The sequence below is a fragment of the Macaca thibetana genome, chromosome 1 (assembly GCF_024542745.1).
Source record: "Macaca thibetana thibetana isolate TM-01 chromosome 1, ASM2454274v1, whole genome shotgun sequence".
In the NCBI taxonomy this organism is placed as follows: Eukaryota; Metazoa; Chordata; class Mammalia; order Primates; family Cercopithecidae; genus Macaca; species Macaca thibetana.
Genome location: NC_065578.1, coordinates 92,635,454 through 92,656,909, shown reverse-complemented (window position 1 = coordinate 92,656,909; position 21,456 = coordinate 92,635,454). Strand labels below are relative to the sequence as shown.

General features: G+C 39.8%; 1 protein-coding gene across 6 annotated transcripts in view; it reads right to left on the bottom strand.

Annotated features, from left to right (window-relative positions):
* Positions 1 to 21,456, bottom strand: part of CCDC18 (coiled-coil domain containing 18) — a 113,705-nt gene that overhangs the window by 20,879 nt on the left and 71,370 nt on the right. For 5 of the 6 annotated variants that reach the window (XM_050807014.1, XM_050806994.1, XM_050806984.1 and 2 more), the window contains 3 exons: positions 6,800 to 6,943; positions 4,909 to 5,112; positions 2,678 to 2,815 (listed from right to left, as the gene is read on the bottom strand). In XM_050807014.1, coding sequence (XP_050662971.1) covers positions 2,678 to 2,815; positions 4,909 to 5,112; positions 6,800 to 6,943 — 486 coding nt within the window. The remainder of the gene's footprint in view (positions 1 to 2,677; positions 2,816 to 4,908; positions 5,113 to 6,799; positions 6,944 to 21,456) is intronic. The other variant, XM_050807024.1, reaches the window with a different exon arrangement.

Genomic DNA, 21,456 nt, shown 5'->3' with positions numbered 1-21,456 from the left:
TTAAATACATTTAGAATCATATCTCTTTGAAAGCATTGTGTTGCACACTTCCAAGAATGCTTAGGACTATCTGGGTTTTATGCCTGGTTCCCTCCTGTAATTACTATAGCATTCCTTTTCATTCTCAAAAGTATTCTCTTTTAGATAAAGAAAATGGTCAATGTATTTATGGATGAAATAAATTGGCTATGCATTGATAATTATTAACATTCAAAAATAAATATGAGGATGTATACTATTTATACTATCTATTTTTAAATATATTTAAAATTTTCACAGAAGTTAAAACAATCTCATTCTCCTCCAAAAAGTCAGGAGTTTTGCATTTATTATTAAGGGATTTTCTGACAATTTGGAAACCTAGATCTAGAACTAGAAATAGATCTAGAACTAGAAATACCATTTGACCCAGCAATCCCATTACTGGGTATATACCCAAAGGATTATAAATCATTCTACTATAAAGACACAGGCACACGTATGTTTATTGCAGCACTATTCACAATAACAAAGACTTGGAACCAACCCAAATGTCCATCAATAATAGACTGGATAAAGAAAATGTGGCACATATACACCATGGAATACTATGCAGACATAAAAAAAGATGAGTTCATGTCCTTTGCAGGGACATGGATGGAGCTGGAAACCATCATTCTCAGCAAACTATCACAAGAACAGAAAACCAAACACCGCATGTTCTCACTCATAAGTGGGAGTTAAACAATGAGAACACATGGACATAGGGAGGGGAACATCACACACCAGGGCCTGTCATGGGGTGGAGGGCTAGGGGAGGGATGACATTAGGAGAAATACCTAATGTAGGTGACAGGTTGATGGGTGCAGCAAACCACCATGGCACATGTATACCTATGTAACAAAACTGCATGTTCTGCACATGTACCCCAGAACTTAAAGTATAAAAAAAAAAAGAAAAAAAATACTTTTAAAGTATAATAAGAACTGTTAAAAATTATTGATCCTCTTTTCCAGCTCTCTATTACTTTAATACCATATCCTCTTATTTTTATATTCAAACAACATATATATTTTAAAAGTAAATTTTTGTCAACTTCCAAACAGGTAAAAATATATACTTCAATATTATATACAAAATATTAGTATCAAATATTAAATAGCAATATCAAATATTAAAATGCAGTGGCATGTGCTTATTTTTTTTTTTTTGAAACGGAGTTTCACTCTTGTCACTCAGGCTTGATTGCAATGGCACGATCTCGGCTCCTTGCAACCTCTGCCTCCTGGGTTCAAGCAATTCTCCTGCCTTAACCTCCTGAGTAGCTGGGATTACAGGCATGTGCCACCACGCCCAGCTAATTTTTGTATTTTTAGTAGAGATAGGGTATCGCCATGTTGCTCAGGCTGGTCTCAAACTCCTGACCTCAAGTGATCTACCTGTCTTGGCCTCCCAAAGTGCTGGGATTACAGGTGTGAGCCAATGCGCCCAGTCGGCATGTGCTTTCACTCCCAGCTACTTAGAGGCTGAGGAGGGAGGGTTATCTGAGCTCTGGAATTTGAGGCCAGTCTGAGCAACACAGACCCCAAATCTTTTTTAAAAAGATAGCAATACTGAACTAATTTTACAGTTTATTTTATGTTCTATATATTTATAATTTCAGGTGGCTTATAAAACTAAAAGAAAAAATTGGATAATTATACTTAAAAACAGAACAGAGGCCATATAATGAAAGTGTAATGAGTAGTTAAGGGCAAACACTTGAGAGCGCCTAATTATTACTGATGGTTACTAAGTTGAGCTGTTAATAACAATTATATACTTATGCTCAGTCCAACAGCATTCATTCACATTTGTCTCTAAAGATCAAAGGTTGCAAATTCTTAGCCTTAGGATTAGATTCAGCTTGTTTTGTTTGGCAGGCACAATGCTTTCAAAGACATATAATTACAAATGTGTTTAAGCAAGACATGGTCCCCACAAGCCCTACCAATCACCCACAAAAATGTCACCAAACTCCCCTGGAGTTTAACATAAATGTATTTGCAACCCTTGCCATATTAGAAAAATGCTTTATTGGCACTAAACATAATTTATTTAAATCATATACAAAGATTTTGGGTAATATCTTCAAATGTAGTTTTTAAAAAGATGAAAAATGCTATACTAGTTAATAATACTGCCCATTTCTATGAAGGCTCAAGACATGTTGACAGATAAAAAGGCTCTAGTATTACCTCTCTAGCTAAGTTACTATAAGAAAAAATGTTGAAAATTGCAAAGCATTATAGATTCACATCACATGAAACTCTTTATATCAGTTATTAAATATCTCCAGCTAATCTTTTACAAATGCTATTTTATAATTTATATATTAATTTATTTAATATTCACCACAGTTCTATGAGGTAGATACTGTTATTATATCCATTTTAGACAGAGGTTAAGTAACTTACCCAAGGTCATACAGGTGGCTCCGTGGTGAGCCAGGGTTTAGAACCAGGTTGCCTGGCTCAAGAATTCAAGCTCTTAACCCCACAGTGTATTAAAGTGAAAGCTATATGTGTAGGCTACCAGAAATGAAGACCACAATGTATTATTCAATAATGAACACTTAAGAACTGGACTCATACTTTTGTCCAGATAGGTCAACCTACTGTAGTGGGCACTACCAAAACAAATTAAATTTTTCTTTACCTCCATATGATAAGCTTCTTTGAGAGATTCTACTTCTGCTGACAATTTCTTGATTTCTGCTTGCATTCTTGCTTCTAAATGAGCTTCACGTACTTTAGAAGCCCCCAATTCTTCAGCTAAATGGTTTCCATGAGCATCCTTAAAAATGACATATTGAGTAAAAGCTATAAAACTTATTTGGTTATTATAGCTAAACTAATCCAGTGCATTATTGGAAGTAATGTTTTATATAAACACAGACACAAAGTTAACTTACTAAATAGTATGCTTTAAAATCTAGACATTTCAGAGACTATTAATGGGAGAGTATTAATGTAATTGTTTGCTGTCATCATAAATTAGATATTCACTAACCAATGCTTTCTATAAAATGAACTATTAATAATAACCACTGGACACTGGACTCTGGCAGATAACAGTCTACTGCTAGGTATGCTTGTATATTTTTGCTCACTATATATATTGTCTGTTTATCAAGAGTCAGTTGTGTTTTTTTCCAAACTTATTTATGCTAATTTAGCTAACTGTGCTTGTAATTTTAATTTTGTAATATTATTATAGATTATGAACATGATGAAATAAGCAAAGTTTTTATTCAAAATCTAAGTTATATGTTTTGAACCAGCTCAATGAGTAAGTCATGAACATTTTGCTATCCAATTAGAAGCACTCAAAATTGTTATATCGTAGGAGGTCCCATAAAAATATAACATGTTTTAGTCTGATTCATTTACAAATGTCTTTTAATTAATTCTTCCTCCACTTCAAAGAAAGCAACATTGGAAACTATAGATGATGGAATATAGTACGATGAAAGACCAGGTAGGATTCTAGTTATGTGAGAAAGACTAGGTAGAATTCTAATCAAATAACTCATACAAAAAGAACCAAGGTTTGGCCCTACATCAAAGGAGAAACATATCAATATATATTTAGTTTTGGGTTAAAATATAATATTTAAAACACTGTCAATTAAAAAATTCCTCACTTTAATTCACTTTTTAAAGTGAGCTTAGCTTATCAAATAAAAACCAATTGTACTATACTTTGACACTATTGATAAAGGCAGAAATGAGATAAAAGTAGATAGCTTTCCTTTCCAAGAACCCCAAATGTATAATATCTCTCTAATAAACATTCTCTATGTATGCTTTACTGGTCTAACCATCCAGAAATGTGAATGACAACATAGGTAGGTTTAACCAAAATTAAAGGTAAAAATATTTTAATTCAATTCCTATGTTCGTAACCACAATGGAAAGCAGAAATTTTTTTTGCAACATCAATAAACACGTTTTTCTTAAAGTCTAAATAATTAACCCAAGTATACCAATCTAAATATTTTTAAGCCAAGTAGTTAACTTCCTACCAAATACTGGGAAAATAAAATTTATATTAGTACTCTTGCTTTTTAAAAGCACTTTACCTCCAAGTTACTTTACCAACCAAGGGTTTTGAAATACAGGTTTCCTAAAAGTTACAAATTTACATAGTTACAAATTTGGATAGTTTTTTTTTTTTTTTTTTTTTTTTTTGAGATGGAGTCTCTCTCTGTTGCCCAGGCTGGGGTGCAGTGGCACGACCTCAGCTCACTGCAACTTCTGCCTCCTGGGTTCAAGCGATCCCCCTGCCTCAGCCTCCCAAGTAGCTGAGACTATAGGTGCCTACCACCAAGCCTGGCTAATTTTTTTTGTATTTTTGGTAGAGACGGTGTTTCACCATATTGCCCAGGCTGGTCTTGAACTTCTGACCTTGTGATCCGCCCGCCTCGGCCTCCCAAAGTACTGGGATTACAGGCCTGAGCCATCTTGCCCAGACAATAGTTTTCATTTTTAAGAGTCACGACAAATGTAAAAATGTTTACTCAGAAAAGATTAGTTTTATTTTTTCTTCAAGTAAGAGCCTGAACTCACTTAAAAGTCTAGAAGTGCTTTATAACTCAATTTATTGAGAACTAGTTTGGCCAAAACGCAGTTCTGAAGGACTTCCCGGTTATATTACAAAGTTATCTATATATAACACAGTTCATCATTTTCTAAAATTGTGGTAAAATATACACAAAATTGACCATTTTAGCCATTTTTAAGTGTATAATTCGGTGGGATTAAGTACATTCACACTGTTGTGTGATACAGTTCATTTTTGCAAGAACTATATTCTACAGTTCAAAAAAGTGAATGCTAAAATTGGTAAGATTTCAGAAACATAAGATTATTTAAAATAGGGATTACTTTCTCTTTAGAGAGTTGCTTTATATCCTCCAGTTCGCTAGAGAGCCTTTCTGTTTCTCTCTGTGCTTGGACTTGTTGACGACGAGCCTCCGCCAATTCTGTATGAGAGTTCTGCACCTGCTCCCGGGTTAGCCTCAATTCTTGCCCCAAATCTATGGCCTCCTTGTACTGAGTGGCAATGTACTGTTCCTGCTCTTTCATAACCTGAAAAACATAAGGTATTTGTAGATTTCAGAATGAAATATACAGATAACCTATTTCTTATTCTGATTTTGCTTAATAAGTAAATTTCCCCCTTCCAACTAAATCCTTTAACATACAATGAGTATGTTAAAATGTAACATACAATGAGTATCACCCACTGTGAAACTGATATTCAAGAAAAAAAAATCTATAAGAAAATGACAAAAATACCATAATTGGGACTCTTATTGATATATATTACATGACTGTAACATATACCAGCCATATAATCTTTTATCATTTTGAAAGTAACACTTATAACAGAAAACATAAAGAGAAAAGAGAAGTTAACATTTGATTATCTATGTCAAAGAGAATATATTGGTATAGATAATTAAAATCCACCATTTAATCCACACAGCTGGGTTAAGGTCTTATTCTCTGTGAAAGTAAAACTTGTCACTGGGGCTGCTACTCCCACTGAAATGGTTTTATATTACTCAATTAAATTTCAAATAAAGTATTTCTCCCCCTCCCCACCTCCTCCTTCTTCTTCCTCTTCTTCCTCTTCCTCCTCTTGTTCCTTTTCTTCTTCTTTGTTTGGTAAAGGCTCCTGCTCCGTTGCCCAGAATGGAGGGCAGCGGTGTGATCACAAATCACTGCAGCCTTGACCTCCCAGGCTCAAGCAATCCTCCCACCTCAGCCTCCCAAGCAGCTGGGACCACAGGCATGCATCACCACACCTAGCTAGTTTTTAAAGGTTTTTGTAGAGACAGGGGTCCCACTGCTACAATGCCCAGGCTGGTCTTGAATTTCTGGGCTCAAATGATCCTGCCAACTTGGCCTCCCAAAGTGCTGGCACTACAGGTGTGAGTCACCGTGCCTGACCCTAAATTCACTTTTTAAAAAGGCAAGTGGAGGAATGAATTCACCAGTCAACGCACATGCATAGTGATGATATGAAGTCATCAGACTTCATCTGGCAAGTCAGTACACTTGGTCTTAATAATGTGCAATTATTTATTTATCCATTCTTTCGATGGAGTTCCCAATACACAAAACACCATATCTTATTAATAGCTGACTCTTCGGCTGGGCACAGTGGCTCACGCCTGTAATCCCGGCACTTTGGGAGGCCGAGGTGGGCGGATCACAAGGTCAGGAGTTTGAAACCAGCCTGGCCAGTATGGTGAAACCCTGTCTCTACTAAAAATACAAAAATTAGCCAGGCGTGGTGGCAGGCACCTGTAATCCCAGCTACTTGGGAAGCTGAGGCAGGAGAATCACTTGAACCCGGAAAGCGGAGGTTGCAATGAGCCGAGATTGTGCCACTGCACTCCAGCCTGGGTGATAGAGAGAGACTCCGTCTCAAAAAAAAAAAGCTGACTCCTCAATTCTGTTACACAGCAGTTTCTCAATAAATATTTGTCAAGCAAATAAGCATATATTGTAGATTTACTATATGAAAGATACCATGCAAAGGCCTGTATACAGAGATAAATGAGACATTGTCTTTGCCTATACCTAGACCATCAGAAAAATATTTTAAAAGGTCAAAGAAACTAACAGGTTTCTGGCACAAATAACTAGCCTAAAAACAGTTATGGCACAGTTTTTGTATATTAAAACCAACCAGTTTAAAACATAAAGATTCTTTTCACTCAACAGAGACTATCACTTGTTCCTTAGGTGGAAATAATTTGCTTACACTCTCCATTTCTTTCATCCTTTGTTGTGTTCTTTCGATTTCTTTTTTCAGTTGACTTATCTCCTGTTCATTTTGTAGCATTATAAACTCTTTTTCTCGAAGCTGTTCTTTAGCATTTTGTAACTTGTCATTCAAACTTTCTATCTGAATTTTAAACAGATAAGCAATATCAATAAAACTAATGAAATATAATTTAATCAATGCTGTGTTCCAAGTAAGTCAAGCTTTAAACACTTATATCTAAAAGCAAAATATAAACAGGTATTCTTAAGGCAATCATATCTTGGAAATAAGCACAAGAATTCTTGTTCTTGGACATTACCAGAAAGGCAGAATAAAGGGTAACTCACATTCCCCTACAACAACAGGAATCCTGCACCCTCTCAGACTTCACCACTATAAAATGTATCTATGTAACCAAAAACTACTTGTACCCCAGAAGTGATTGAAATTTTAAAAACTAAAAATAAATAGAGGTTGTATTCTACCATTATATTAGAGAAGACTTTTTTGTTTTTGTTTTAGCTTATAGAAGTCTGTAAATTACAAAATGAAAATTGTGTCTTCACCCCAGTCTCTCAACAATATCTAGAGGTAAATAAACACTGTTAATTTAAAATAAAACACAAAAAGTATCCTGCACCTATCCACAGTCAAGTCTCTTTGCAGGAGCCTCAGGATTCAGGTAGGGGTTTGTGAAATCCTGGTAGAGACGAAGACGTGGGAGGGTTATTTTGAGAGCACAGACAGAAACCCAGTTGGCTGTTATGTCAAGCTTGCTTCTGGGTTCAAGCCTGGAAATAGCCCACATCCCCAAGGGACTTGGCTACAGCTCCATTTGGCCTTGAGCCTACAAGCACAACTATCTGCAAAGGGGTCCATAAGGAATCATGCATACTAGTGCCTTAGTGGAAAGGCTCTCTCCCTGCTGACATCAGTCTCAGCAGTGAACCAGAAAGTTGCCTGGTGACTCTGCTCCAACTCCCCTCAGTTGCAGTCCCAGCTCAGAGCTGCTCACACACAGACCCAAAGGGAGACCTGTCCTTATCCTGCAGCCTAGGAGTCTAAGCCTCCTTGAAAGGCTTGCCAACCTCTGTCCCACAGCAGATCCCAAGGGGACCCAGTCTCAGCTCTAACTCTCCTGCTGCAATCAGGGAACTATCCCATCTGTGCAGGTACTTGCTGGGAGACACCTGCCCCTCTGAAATAATGAGACAGGCTCTCCTGCCTCTGTCCCACAGCAGATGCTAAAGGGGTTAAATTTCAGCTCCAGCACCTCCTACTGCAGACAGGGAACTATTCCATCTAAGCTGAGACCTGCTGGCCCTGTTTGGGCAAACAATATAGGTTCTCCAGCCTTCATCTCACAGCAGATGCTGAGGGGGCCCAGTCTCAACTCCAGCTCCTCACACTGTCATTGGGGAAATATCCTTTGAAGGAGCTTGCTGGGCTACGTGTGCCCCTCTAAGCTGAGACTGGGCTCTCCAGCCTCCATTCCACAACATATCCCAAGAGGGCCAGTCTCCACTCCAGCCCCTCTCATTGCAACTAGAGACTCATCCCACCTGTCAAAAGATTTGCTGGGAAACATGCCCTTCTGGGCCACCAGGTCAGCCTTCTGGACCTGGGTCCCTGGCAAGCATTCCCACAGCCTTAGTATGCAACTTGAACCTTTCCCAGGTCCATGTGGGCTGGAAAGCCACGTCAACCTTGGAGCCCTCATAAGACCTGCAGCAAGCCTGGATGTAGATCATTCTCCAGTGTTCAACAGCTGCAGTGATCACAGCCTCAGGGAACACAAAAGCCAGTTTGCTTAAATTCCTGGAAGGGCCTCCCAAAAAGGATAAGCACAAACTAAGCCAGACTGCAAAAACTAAAATAAATACCTAGTCCCTAAATATGCAGATGTCATTGCATATCTACAAGCATCAAGAACATTCAAAGAACTACAACCTTACCAAATGAACAAAATCAGGCACCAGACAGTGATCTCTCAAAGAACTGAAAATAGCTATTTTAAGGAAGTTCAACAAACTCTAAGAAGATGCAGAGAATCAATTGAGAAATTTATCAGAAAAATTTAACAGAATAAAATAATTTTTAAAATATCAAACAAATTTTGGAGCTGAAAAATACAATAAATGAAGTGAAAAACGAAATAAAGAGCATCAATAGCAGAATGGGTCAAACAGAATCAGTGAGCTTCAAGATGGACTATTTGAAAGTATATAGGGGCAGAGCAAGATGGCCAAATAGGAACAGCTCCAGTCTCCAGCTCCCAGGGCCAGCGACACAGAAGATGGGTGATTTCTGCTTTTCAACTGAGGTACCAGGTTCATCTCACTAGGGAGTGCTAGACAATTGGTGCTGGTCAGCTGCTGCAGCCCGACCAGCGAGAGCTGAAGCAGGGCGAGGCATTGCCTCACCTGGGAAGCACAAGGGGGAAGGAAATCCCGTTTCCTAGCCAGGGGAACTGAGACACACAATACCTGGAAAATCGGGTAACTCCCACCCCAATACTGCACTTTACCAAGGGTCTTAGCAAAAGGCACACCAGGAGATTATATCCCACACCTGGCCGGGAGGGTCCCACGCCCGTGGAGCCTCCCTCATTGCTAGCACAGCAGTCTGTGATCTAATGGCAAAGGCAGCAGCGAGGCTGGGGGAGGGGCGCCCACCATTGCTGAGATTTAAGTAGGTAAACAAAGCTGCTGGGAAGCTCGAACTGGGTAGAGCCCACAGCAGCTCAAGGAGGCTTGCCTGTCTCTGTGGACTCCACCTCTGGGGACAGGGCACAGCTAAACAAACAAACAAAAAAGCAGCAAAAACCTCTGCAGACGTAAACAACCCTGTCTGACAGCTTTGAAGAGAGCAGTGGATCTCCAAACACGGAGGTTGAGATCTGAGAATGGACAGACTGCCTGCTCAAGTGGGTCCTGAACCCTGAGTAGCCTAACTGGGAGACATCCCCGACTAGGGGCAGACCGACACCCCACACCTCACACGGTGGGGTAAACCCCTGAGACAAAGCTTCCAAAGCAAGAATCAGACAGGTACACTCACTGTTCAGCAATATTCTATCTTCTGCAGCCTCTGCTGCTGATACCCAGGCAAACAGGGTCTGGAGTGGACCTCAAGCAATCTCCAACAGACCTACAGCTGAGGGTCCTGACTGTTAGAAGGAAAACTAACAAACAGGAAGGACACCCACACCAAAAGCCCATCAGTATGTCACCATTATCAAACACCAAAGGCAGATTAAACCATAAAGATGGGGAAAAAGCAGGGCAGAAAAGCTGCAAATTCAAAAAATAAGAGCGCATCTCCCCCTCCAAAGGAACGCAGCTCATCGCCAGCAATGGATCAAAGCTGCATGGAGAATGACTTTGATGAGTTGAGAGAAGAAGGCTTCAGTCCATCAAACTTCTCAGAGCTAAAGGAGGAATTACGTACCTAGTGCAAAGGAACTAAAAATCTTCAAAAAAGAATGGAAGAATGGATAACTAGAATAATCAATGCAGAGAAGGCCATAAACGAACTGACAGAGATAAAAACCATGACACGAAAAATACGTGACAAATGCACAAGCTTCAGTAACTGACTCGATCAACTGGAAGAAAGAGTATCTGCGATTGAGGATCAAATGAGTGAAGAAGCGAGAAGAGAAGTCTAAAGAAAAAAGAGGAAAAAGAAATGAACAAAGCTTTCAAGAAGTATGGGATTATGTGAAAAGACCAAATCTACGTCTGATTGGGGTGCCTGAAAGTGAGGGGGTAAATGGAACCAAGCTGGAAAACACTCTTCAGGATATCATCCAGGAGAACTTCCCCAACCTAGTAAGGGAGGCCAACATTCAAATTCAAGAAATACAAACAACGCCACAAAGATACTCCTCGAGAAGAGCAACCCAAAGACACATAATTGTCATATTCACCAAAGTTGAAATGAAGGGAAAACTGTTAAGGGCAGCTAGAGAGAAAGGTCGGGTTACCCACAAAGGGAAGCCCATCAGATTAACAGCAGATCTCTTGGCAGAAACTCTACAAGCCAGAAGAGAGTAGGGGACCATATTCAACATTCTTAAATAAAAGAATTTTCAACCCAGAATTTAATATCCAGCCAAACTAAGTTTCATAAGTGAAGGAGAAATAAAATCCTTTACAGACAAGCAAATGCTTAGAGATTTTTCACCACCAGGCCTGCCTTACAAGAGACCCTGAAGGAAGCACTAAACATGGAAAGGAACAACCGGTATCAGTCATTGCAAAAACATGCCAAAATGTAAAGAACATTGATGCTAGGAAGAAGCTGCATCAACTAACGAGCAAAATAACCAGCTAATATCATAATGACAGGATCAAGTTCACACATAACAATATTAACCTTAAATGTAAATGGACTAAATGGTCCAATTAAAAGACACAGACTGGCAAACTGGATAAAGAGTCAAGACCCATCAGTTTGCTGTATTCAGGAGACCCATCTCACATGCAGAGACACACATAGGCTCAAAATAAAGGGATGGAGGAAGATCTACCAAGCAAACAGAGAACAAAAAAAAGCAGGGGTTGCAATCGTAGTCTCTAATAAAACAGACTTTAACACATCAAAGATCAAAAGAGACAAAGAAGGCCATTACATAATGGTAAAGGGATCAATTCAACAGGAAGAGCTAACTATCCTAAATATATATGCACCCAATACAGGAGCACCCAGATTCATAAAGCAAGTCCTTAGAGACTTACAAAGAGACTTAGACTCCCATACAATAATAATGGGAGACTTCAACACCCCACTGTCAACATTAGACAGATCAACGGACAGAAAGTTAACAAGGATATCCAGGAATTGAACTCATCTCTGCACCAAGCAGACCTAATAGACATCTACAGAACTCTCCACCCCAAATGAACAGAATATACATTCTTCTCAGCACCACATCACACTTATTCCAAAATTGACCACATAACTGGAAGTAAAGCACTCCTCAGCAAATGTACAAGAACAGAAATTATAACAAACTGTCTCTCAGACCACAGTGCAATCAAACTAGAACTCAGGACTAAGAAACTCAACCAAAACTGCTCAATTACATGGAAACTGAACAACCTGCTCCTGAATGACTACTGGGTACATAACAAAATGAAGGCAGAAATAAAGATGTTCTTTGAAACCAATGAGAAGAAACATACAACATACCAGAATCTCTGGGAAACATTTAAAGCAGTGTGTAGAGGGAAATTTATGGCACTAAATGCCCACAAGAAAAGCTGGAAAGATCTAAAATTGACACTCTAACATCACAATTAAAAGAACTAGAGAAGCAAGAGCAAACACATTCGAAAGCTAGCAGAAGGCAAGAAATAACTAAGATCAGAGCAGAACTGAAGGAGATAGAGACACAAAAAACCCTCCAAAAAAACAATGAATCCAGGAGTTGGTTTTTTGAAAAGATCAACAAAATTGATAGACCGCTAGCAAGACTAATACAGAAGAAAAGAGAGAAGAATCAAACAGATGCAATAAAAAAAGATAAAGGGGATATCACCACTGACCCCACAGAAATACAAACTACCATCAGAGAATACTATAAACCCCTCTACGCAAACATACTAGAAAATCTAGAAGAAATGGATAATTTCCTGGAAACTTACACTCTCCCTAGACTAAACCAGGAAGAAGTTGAATCCATGAATAGACCAAAAGCAGGCTCTGAAATTGAGGCAATAATTAATAGCCTACCAACCAAAAAAAATCCAGGACCAGATGGATACACAGCTGAATTCTACCAGAGGTATAAGGAGGAGATGGTACCATTCCTTCTGAAACTATTCCAATCAATAGAAAAAGAGGGAATCCTCCCTAACTCATTTTATAAGGCCAGCATCATCCTGATACCAAAGCCTGGCAGAGACACAACAAAAAAAGAGAATTTTACACCAATATCCCTGATGAACATCGATGCAAAAATCCTCAATAAAATACTGGCAAACTGAATCCAGCAGCACATCAAAAAGCTTATCCACCACAATCAAGTTAGCTTTATCCCTGGGATGCAAGGCTGGTTCAACATACACAAATTGATAAACGTAATCCATCACATAAACGGAACCAAAGACAAAAACCACATGATTATCTCAATAGATGCAGAAAAGGCCTTCAACAAAATTCAACAGCCCTTCATGCTAAAAACTGTCAAACTAGGTACCAATGAAATGTATCTCAAAATAATAAAAGCTATTTATGACAAGCCTACAGCCAATATCATACTGAATGGGCAAAAACTGAAAGCATTCCCTTTGAAAACTAGCACAAGAGAGGGATGCTCTCTCTCACCACTCCTATTCAACATAGTGTTGGAAGTTCTGGCTAGGGCAATCAGGCAAGAGAAAGAAATCAAGGGTATTCAGTTAGGAAAAGAAGAAGTCAAATTGTCCCTGTTTGCAGATGACATGATTGTATATTTAGAAAACCCCATGGTCTCAGCCCAAAATCTCCTTAAGCTGATAAGCAACTTCAGCAAAGTCTCAGGATACAAAATCAATGTGCAAAAATCACAAGCATTCTTATACACCAGTAACAGACAAACAGAGAGCCAAATCAGGAATGAACTTCCATTCACAATTGCTTCAATCAACTTACAAGGGATGTAAAGGACCTCTTCAAGGAGAACTACAAACCACTGCTCAGTGAAATAAAAGAGGACACAAACAAATGGAAGAACATACCACGCTCATGGATAGGAAGAATCAATATCATGAAAATGGCCATACTGCCCAAGGTAATTTATAGATTCAATGCCATCCCCATCAAGCTACCAGTGACTTTCTTCACAGAATTGGAAAAAACTGCTTTAAAGTTCATATGGAACCAAAAAAGAGCCCGCATTGCCAAGACAATCCTAAGTCAAAAGAACAAAGCTGGAGGCATCACGCTACCTGACTTCAAACTATACTACAAGGCTACAGTAACCAAAACAGCATGGTACTGGTACCAAAACAGACATATAAACCAATGGAACAGAACAGAGTCCTCAGAAATAATACCACACATCTACAGCCATCTGATCTTTGACAAACCTGAAAAAAACAAGAAATGGGGAAAGGATTCCCTATTTATTATATGGTGCTGGGAAAATTGGCTAGCCATAAGTAGAAAGCTGAAACTGGTTCCTTTCCTTACTCCTTATACGAAAATTAATTCAAGATGGATTAGAGACTTAAATGTTAGACCTAATACCATAAAAACCCTAGAAGAAAACCTAGGTAATACTATTCAGGACATAGGCATGGGCAAGGCCTTCATGTCTAAAACACCAAAAGCAACTGCAACAAAAGCCAAAATTGAGAAATGGGATCTAATTAAACTAAAGAGCTTCTGCACAGCAAAAGAAACTACCATCAGAGTGAACAGGCAACCGACAGAATAGGAGAAAATGTTTGCAATCTACCCATCTGACAAAGGGCTAATATCCAGAACCTACAAAGAACTCAAACAAATTTACAAGAAAAAAACAACCCCATCAAAAAGTTGGCAAGGGATATGAACAGACATTTCTCAAAAAAAGACATGCATACAGCCAACAGACACATGAAAAAATGCTCATCACTGGCCATCAGAGAAATGCAAATCAAAACCACAATGAGATACCATCTCACACCAGTTAGAATGGCAATCATTAAAAAGTCAGGAAATAACAGGTGCTGGAGAGGATGTGGAGAAATAGGAACACTTTTACACTGTTGGTGGGATTGTAAACTAGTTCAACCATTATGGAAAACAGTATGGCGATTCCTCAAGGATCTAGAACTAGAAGTACCATATGACCCAGCCATCCCATTACTGGGTATATACCCAAAGGATTATAAATCATGCTGCTATAAAGACACATGCACACGTATGTTCACTGCGGCACTATTCACAATAGCAAAGACTTGGAATCAACCCAAATGTCCATCGGTGACAGACTGGATTAAGAAAATGTGGGGGGCGGAGCAAGATGGCCAAATAGGAACAGCTCCAGTCTCCAACTCCCAGCGCGAGTGACACAGAAGACCGGTGATTTCTGCATTTTCAACTGAGGTACTGGGTTCATCTCACTGGGGAGTGCCGGACGATCGGTGCTAGTCAGCTGCTGCAGCCTGACCAGCGAGAGCTGAAGCAGGGCGAGGCATTGCCTCACCTGGGAAGCACAAGGGGGAAGGGAATCCCTTTTCCTAGCCAGGGGAACTGAGACACACAACACCTGGAAAATCGGGTAACTCCCACCCCAATACTATGCTTTAAGCAAACAGGCACACCAGGAGATCATATCCCACACCTGGCCGGGAGGGTCCCACACCCACGGAGCCTCCCTCATTGCTAGCACAGCAGTCTGTGATCTACCGGCAAGGCAGCAGCGAGGCTGGGGGAGGGGCGCCCGACATTGCTGAGGCTTAAGTAGGTAAACAAAGCTGCTGGGAAGCTCGAACTGGGTGGAGCTCACAGCAGCTCAAGGAAACCTGCCTGTCTCTGTAGACTCCACCTCTGGGGACAGGGCAATAACAAACACAGTCGAAACCTCTGCAGACGCAAACGACTCTGTCTGACAGCTTTGAAGAGAGCAGTGGATCTCCAAACACGGAGGTTGAGATCTGAGAAGGGACAGACTCCCTGCTCAAGTGGGTCCCTGACCCCTGAGTAGCCTAACTGGGAGACATCCCCCACTAGGGGCAGTCTGACACCCCACACCTCACACGGTGGAGTACACCCCTGAGAGGAAGCTTCCAAAGCAAGAATCAGACAGGTACACTCGCTGTTCAGAAATATTCTATCTTCTGCAGCCTCTGCTGCTGATACCCAGGCAAACAGGGTCTGGAGTGGACCTCAAGCAATCTCCAACAGACCTACAGCTGAGGGTCCTGACTGTTAGAAGGAAAACTATCAAACAGGAAGGACACCTACACCAAAACCCCATCAGTACATCACCATCATCAAAGACCAGAGGCAGATAAAACCACAAAGATGGGGAAAAAGCAGGGCAGAAAAGCTGGAAATTCAAAATATAAGAGCGCATCTCCCCCGGCAAAGGAGCGCAGCTCATCGCCAGCAACGGATCAAAGCTGGACGGAGAATGACTTTGACGAGATGAGAGAAGAAGGCTTCAGTCCATCAAATTTCTCAGAGCTAAAGGAGGAATTACGTACCCAGCGCAAAGAAACTAAAAATCTTGAAAAAAGAGTGGAAGAATTGATGGCTAGAGTAATTAATGTAGAGAAGGTCATAAACGAAATGAAAGAGATGAAAACCATGACACGAAAAATACGTGACAAATGCACAAGCTTCAGTAACCGACTCGATCAACTGGAAGAAAGAGTATCTGCGATTGAGGATCAAATGAATGAAATGAAGCGAGAAGAGAAACCAAAAGAAAAAAGAAGAAAAAGAAATGAACAAAGCCTGCAAGAAGTATGGGATTATGTAAAAAGACCAAATCTACGTCTGATTGGGGTGCCTGAAAGTGAGGGGGAAAATGGAACCAAGTTGGAAAACACTCTTCAGGATATCATCCAGGAGAACTTCCCCAACCTAGTAGGACAGGCCAACATTCAAATCCAGGAAATACAGAGAACGCCACAAAGATACTCCTCGAGAAGAGCAACTCCAAGACACATAATTGCCAGATTCACCAAAGTTGAAATGAAGGAAAAAATCTTAAGGGCAGCCAGAGACAAAGGTCGGGTTACCCACAAAGGGAAGCCCATCAGACTAACAGCAGATCTCTCGGCAGAAACTCTCCAAGCCAGAAGAGAGTGGGGGCCAATATTCAACATTCTTAAATAAAAGAATTTTCAACCCAGAATTTCATATCCAGCCAAACTAAGTTTCATAAGTGAAGGAGAAATAAAATCCTTTACAGATAAGCAAATGCTTAGAGATTTTGTCACCACCAGGCCTGCCTTACAAGAGACCCTGAAGGAAGCACTAAACATGGAAAGGAACAACCGGTACCAGCCATTGCAAAAACATGCCAAAATGTAAAGACCATCGAGGCTAGGAAGAAACTGCATCAACTAATGAGCAAAATAACCAGTTAATATCATAATGGCAGGATCAAGTTCACACATAACAATCTTAACCGTAAATGTAAATAGACTAAATGCTCCAATTAAAAGACACAGACTGGCAAACTGGATAAAGAGTCAAGACCCATCAGTCTGCTGTATTCAGGAGACCCATCTCACACGCAGAGACATACATAGGCTCAAAATAAGGGATGGAGGAAGATTTACCAAGCAAATGGAGAACCAAAAAAAGCGGGGGTTGCAATACTAGTCTCTGATAAAACAGACTTTAACACATCAAAGATCAAAAGAGACAAAGAAGGCCATTATATAATGGTAAAGGGATCAATTCAACAGGAAGAGCTAACTATCCTAAATATATATGCACCCAATACAGGAGCACCCAGATTCATAAAGCAAGTCCTTAGAGACTTACAAAGAGACTTAGACTCCCATACAATAATAATGGGAGACTTCAACACTCCACTGTCAACATTAGACAGATCAACGAGACAGAAAGTTAACAAGGATATCCAGGAATTGAACTCATCTCTGCAGCAAGCAGACCTAATAGACATCTACAGAACTCTCCACCCCAAATCAACAGAATATACATTCTTCTCAGCACCACATCGTACTTACTCCAAAATCGACCACGTAATTGGAAGTAAAGCACTCCTCAGCAAATGTACAAGAACAGAAATTATAACAAACTGTCTCTCAGACAACAGTGCAATCAAACTAGAACTCAGGACTAAGAAACTCAATCAAAACCGCTCAACTACATGGAAACTGAACAACCTGCTCCTGAATGACTACTGGGTACATAACGAAATGAAGGCAGAAATAAAGATGTTCTTTGAAACCAATGAGAACAAAGATACAACATACCAGAATCTCTGGGACACATTTAAAGCAGTGTGTAGAGGGAAATTTATAGCACTAAATGCCCACAAGAGAAAGCAGGAAAGATCTAAAATTGACACTCTAACATCACAATTAAAAGAACTAGAGAAGCAAGAGCAAACACATTCGAAAGCTAGCAGAAGGCTAGAAATAACTAAGATCAGAGCAGAACTGAAGGAGATAGAGACACAAAAAAACTCTCCAAAAAATCAATGAAACCAGGAGTTGGTTTTTTGAAAAGATCAACAAAATTGACAGACCACTAGCAAGACTAATAAAGAAGAAAAGAGAGAAGAATCAAATCGACGCAATTAAAAATGATAAAGGGGATATCACCACCGACCCCACAGAAATACAAACTACCATCAGAGAATACTATAAACACCTCTACGCAAATAAACTGGAAAATCTAGAAGAAATGGATAATTTCCTGGACACTTACACTCTTCCAAGACTAAACCAGGAAGAAGTTGAATCCCTGAATAGACCAATAGCAGGCTCTGAAATTGAGGCAATAATTAATAGCCTACCAACCAAAAAAAGTCCAGGACCAGATGGATTCACAGCTGAATTCTACCAGAGGTACAAGGAGGAGTTGGTACCATTCCTTCTGAAACTATTCCAATCAATAGAAAAAGAGGGAATCCTCCCTAACTCATTTTATGAGGCCAACATCATCCTGATACCAAAGCCTGGCAGAGACACAACAAAAAAAGAGAATTTTAGACCAATATCCCTGATGAACATTGATGCAAAAATCCTCAATAAAATACTGGCAAACCGGATTCAGCAACACATCAAAAAGCTTATCCACCATGATCAAGTGGGCTTCATCCCTGGGATGCAAGGCTGGTTCAACATTCGCAAATCAATAAACATAATCCAGCATATAAACAGAACCAAAGACAAGAATCACAGGATTATCTCAATAGATGCAGAAAAGGCTTTTGACAAAATTCAACAGCCCTTCATGCTAAAAACGCTCAATAAATTCGGTATTGATGGAACGTACCTCAAAATAATAACAGCTATTTATGACAAACCCGCAGCCAATATCATACTGAATGGGCAAAAACTGGAAAATTCCCTTTGAAAACTGGCACAAGACAGGGATGCCCTCTCTCACCACTCCTATTCAACATAGTGTTGGAAGTTCTGGCTAGGGCAATTAGGCAAGAGAAAGAAATCAAGTGTATTCAGTTAGGAAAAGAAGAAGTCAAATTGTCCCTGTTTGCAGATGACATGATTGTATATTTAGAAAACCCCATCATCTCAGCCCAAAATCTCCTTAAGCTGATAAGCAACTTCAGCAAAGTCTCAGGATACAAAATTAATGTGCAAAAATCACAAGCATTCTTATACACCAGTAACAGACAAACAGAGAGCCAAATCAGGAATGAACTTCCATTCACAATTGCTTCAAAGACAATAAAATACCTAGGAATCCAACTTACAAGGGATGTAAAGGACCTCTTCAAGGAGAACTACAAACCACTGCTCAGTGAAATAAAAGAGGACACAAACAAATGGAAGAACATACCATGCTCATGGATAGGAAGAATCAATATCGTGAAAATGGCCATACTGCCCAAGGTAATTTATAGATTCAATGCCATCCCCATCAAGCTACCAACGAGTTTCTTCACAGAATTGGAAAAAACTGCTTTAAAGTTCATATGGAACCAAAAAAGAGCCCGCATCTCCAAGACAATCCTAAGTCAAAAGAACAAAGCTGGAGGCATCACGCTACCTGACTTCAAACTATACTACAAGGCTACAGTAACCAAAACAGCATGGTACTGGTACCAAAACAGAGATATAGACCAATGGAACAAAACAGAGTCCTCAGAAATAATACCACACATCTACAGCCATCTGATCTTTGACAAACCTGAGAGAAACAAGAAATGGGGAAAGGATTCCCTATTTAATAAATGGTGCTGGGAAAATTGGCTAGCCATAAGTAGAAAGCTGAAATTGGATCCTTTCCTTACTCCTTATACGAAAATTAATTCAAGATGGATTAGAGACTTAAATGTTAGACCTAATACCATAAAAATCCTAGAGGAAAACCTAGGTAGTACCATTCAGGACATAGGCATGGGCAAAGACTTCATGTCTAAAACACCAAAAGCAACGGCAGCAAAAGCCAAAATTGAGAAATGGGATCTCATTAAATTAAAGAGCTTCTGCACAGCAAAAGAAACTACCATCAGAGTGAACAGGCAACCTACAGAATGGGAGAAAATTTTTGCAATCTACTCATCTGACAAAGGGCTAATATCCAGAACCTACAAAGAACTCAAACAAATTTACAAGAAAAAAACAACCCCATCAAAAAGTGGGCAAAGGATATGAACAGACATTTCTCAAAAGAAGACATTCATACAGCCAACAGACACATGAAAAAATGCTCATCATCACTGGCCATCAGAGAAATGCAAATCAAAACCACAATGAGATACCATCTCACACCAGTTAGAATGGCGATCATTAAAAAGTCAGGAAACAACAGGTGCTGGAGAGGATGTGGAGAAATAGGAACACTTTTACACTGTTGGTGGGATTGTAAACTAGTTCAACCATTATGGAAAACAGTATGGCGATTCCTCAAGGATCTAGAACTAGATGTACCATATGACCCAGCCATCCCATTACTGGGTATATACCCAAAGGATTATAAATTATGCTTCTATAAAGACACATGCACACATATGTTTATTGCAGCACTATTCACAATAGCAAAGACTTGGAATCAACCCAAATGTCCATCAGTGACAGATTGGATTAAGAAAATGTGGCACATATACACCATGGAATACTATGCAGCCATCAAAAAGGATGAGTTTGCGTCCTTTGTAGGGACATGGATGCAGCTGGAAACCATCATTCTTAGCAAACTATCACAAGAACAGAAAACCAAACACCGCATGTTCTCACTCATAGGTGGGAACTGAACAATAAGATCACTTGGACTCAGGAAGGGGAACATCACACACAGGGGCCTATCATGGGGGGGGGGGGAGGGATTGCATTGGGAGTTATACCTGATGTAAATGATGAGTTGATGGGTGCAGCACACCAACATGGCACAAGTATACATATGTAACAAACCTGCACGTTATGCACATGTACCCTACAACTTAAAGTATAATAATAATAAATAAATTTAAAAAAAAAAAAAAAAAGAAAAAGAAAATGTGGCACATATACACCATGGAATACTATGCAGCCATAAAAAAGGATGAGTTTGTGTCCTTTGTAGGGACATGGATGCAGCTGGAAACCATCATTCTCAGCAAGCTATTGCAAGAACAGAAAACCAAACACCGCATGTTCTCACTCATAGGTGGGAACTGAACAATGAGATCACTTGGACTTGGGAAGGGGAACATCACATACTAGGGCCTATTATGGGGAGGGGGGAGGGGAGAGGGATTGCATTGGGAGTTATACCTGATGTAAATGATGAGTTGATGGGTGCTGACAAGTTGATGGGTGCAGCACACCAACATGGCACAAGTATACATATGTAACAAACCTGCACGTTATGCACATGTACCCTAGAACTTAAAGTATAATTAAAAAAAAAAAAAGTATATAATCCGAGCTGAGGATGGTGGCTCACACCTGTAATCCCAGGTACTCAGTAGGCTGAGAGGATCACTTGAGCCCAGGAGTTTGAGACCAGACTGAGTCACATAGTGA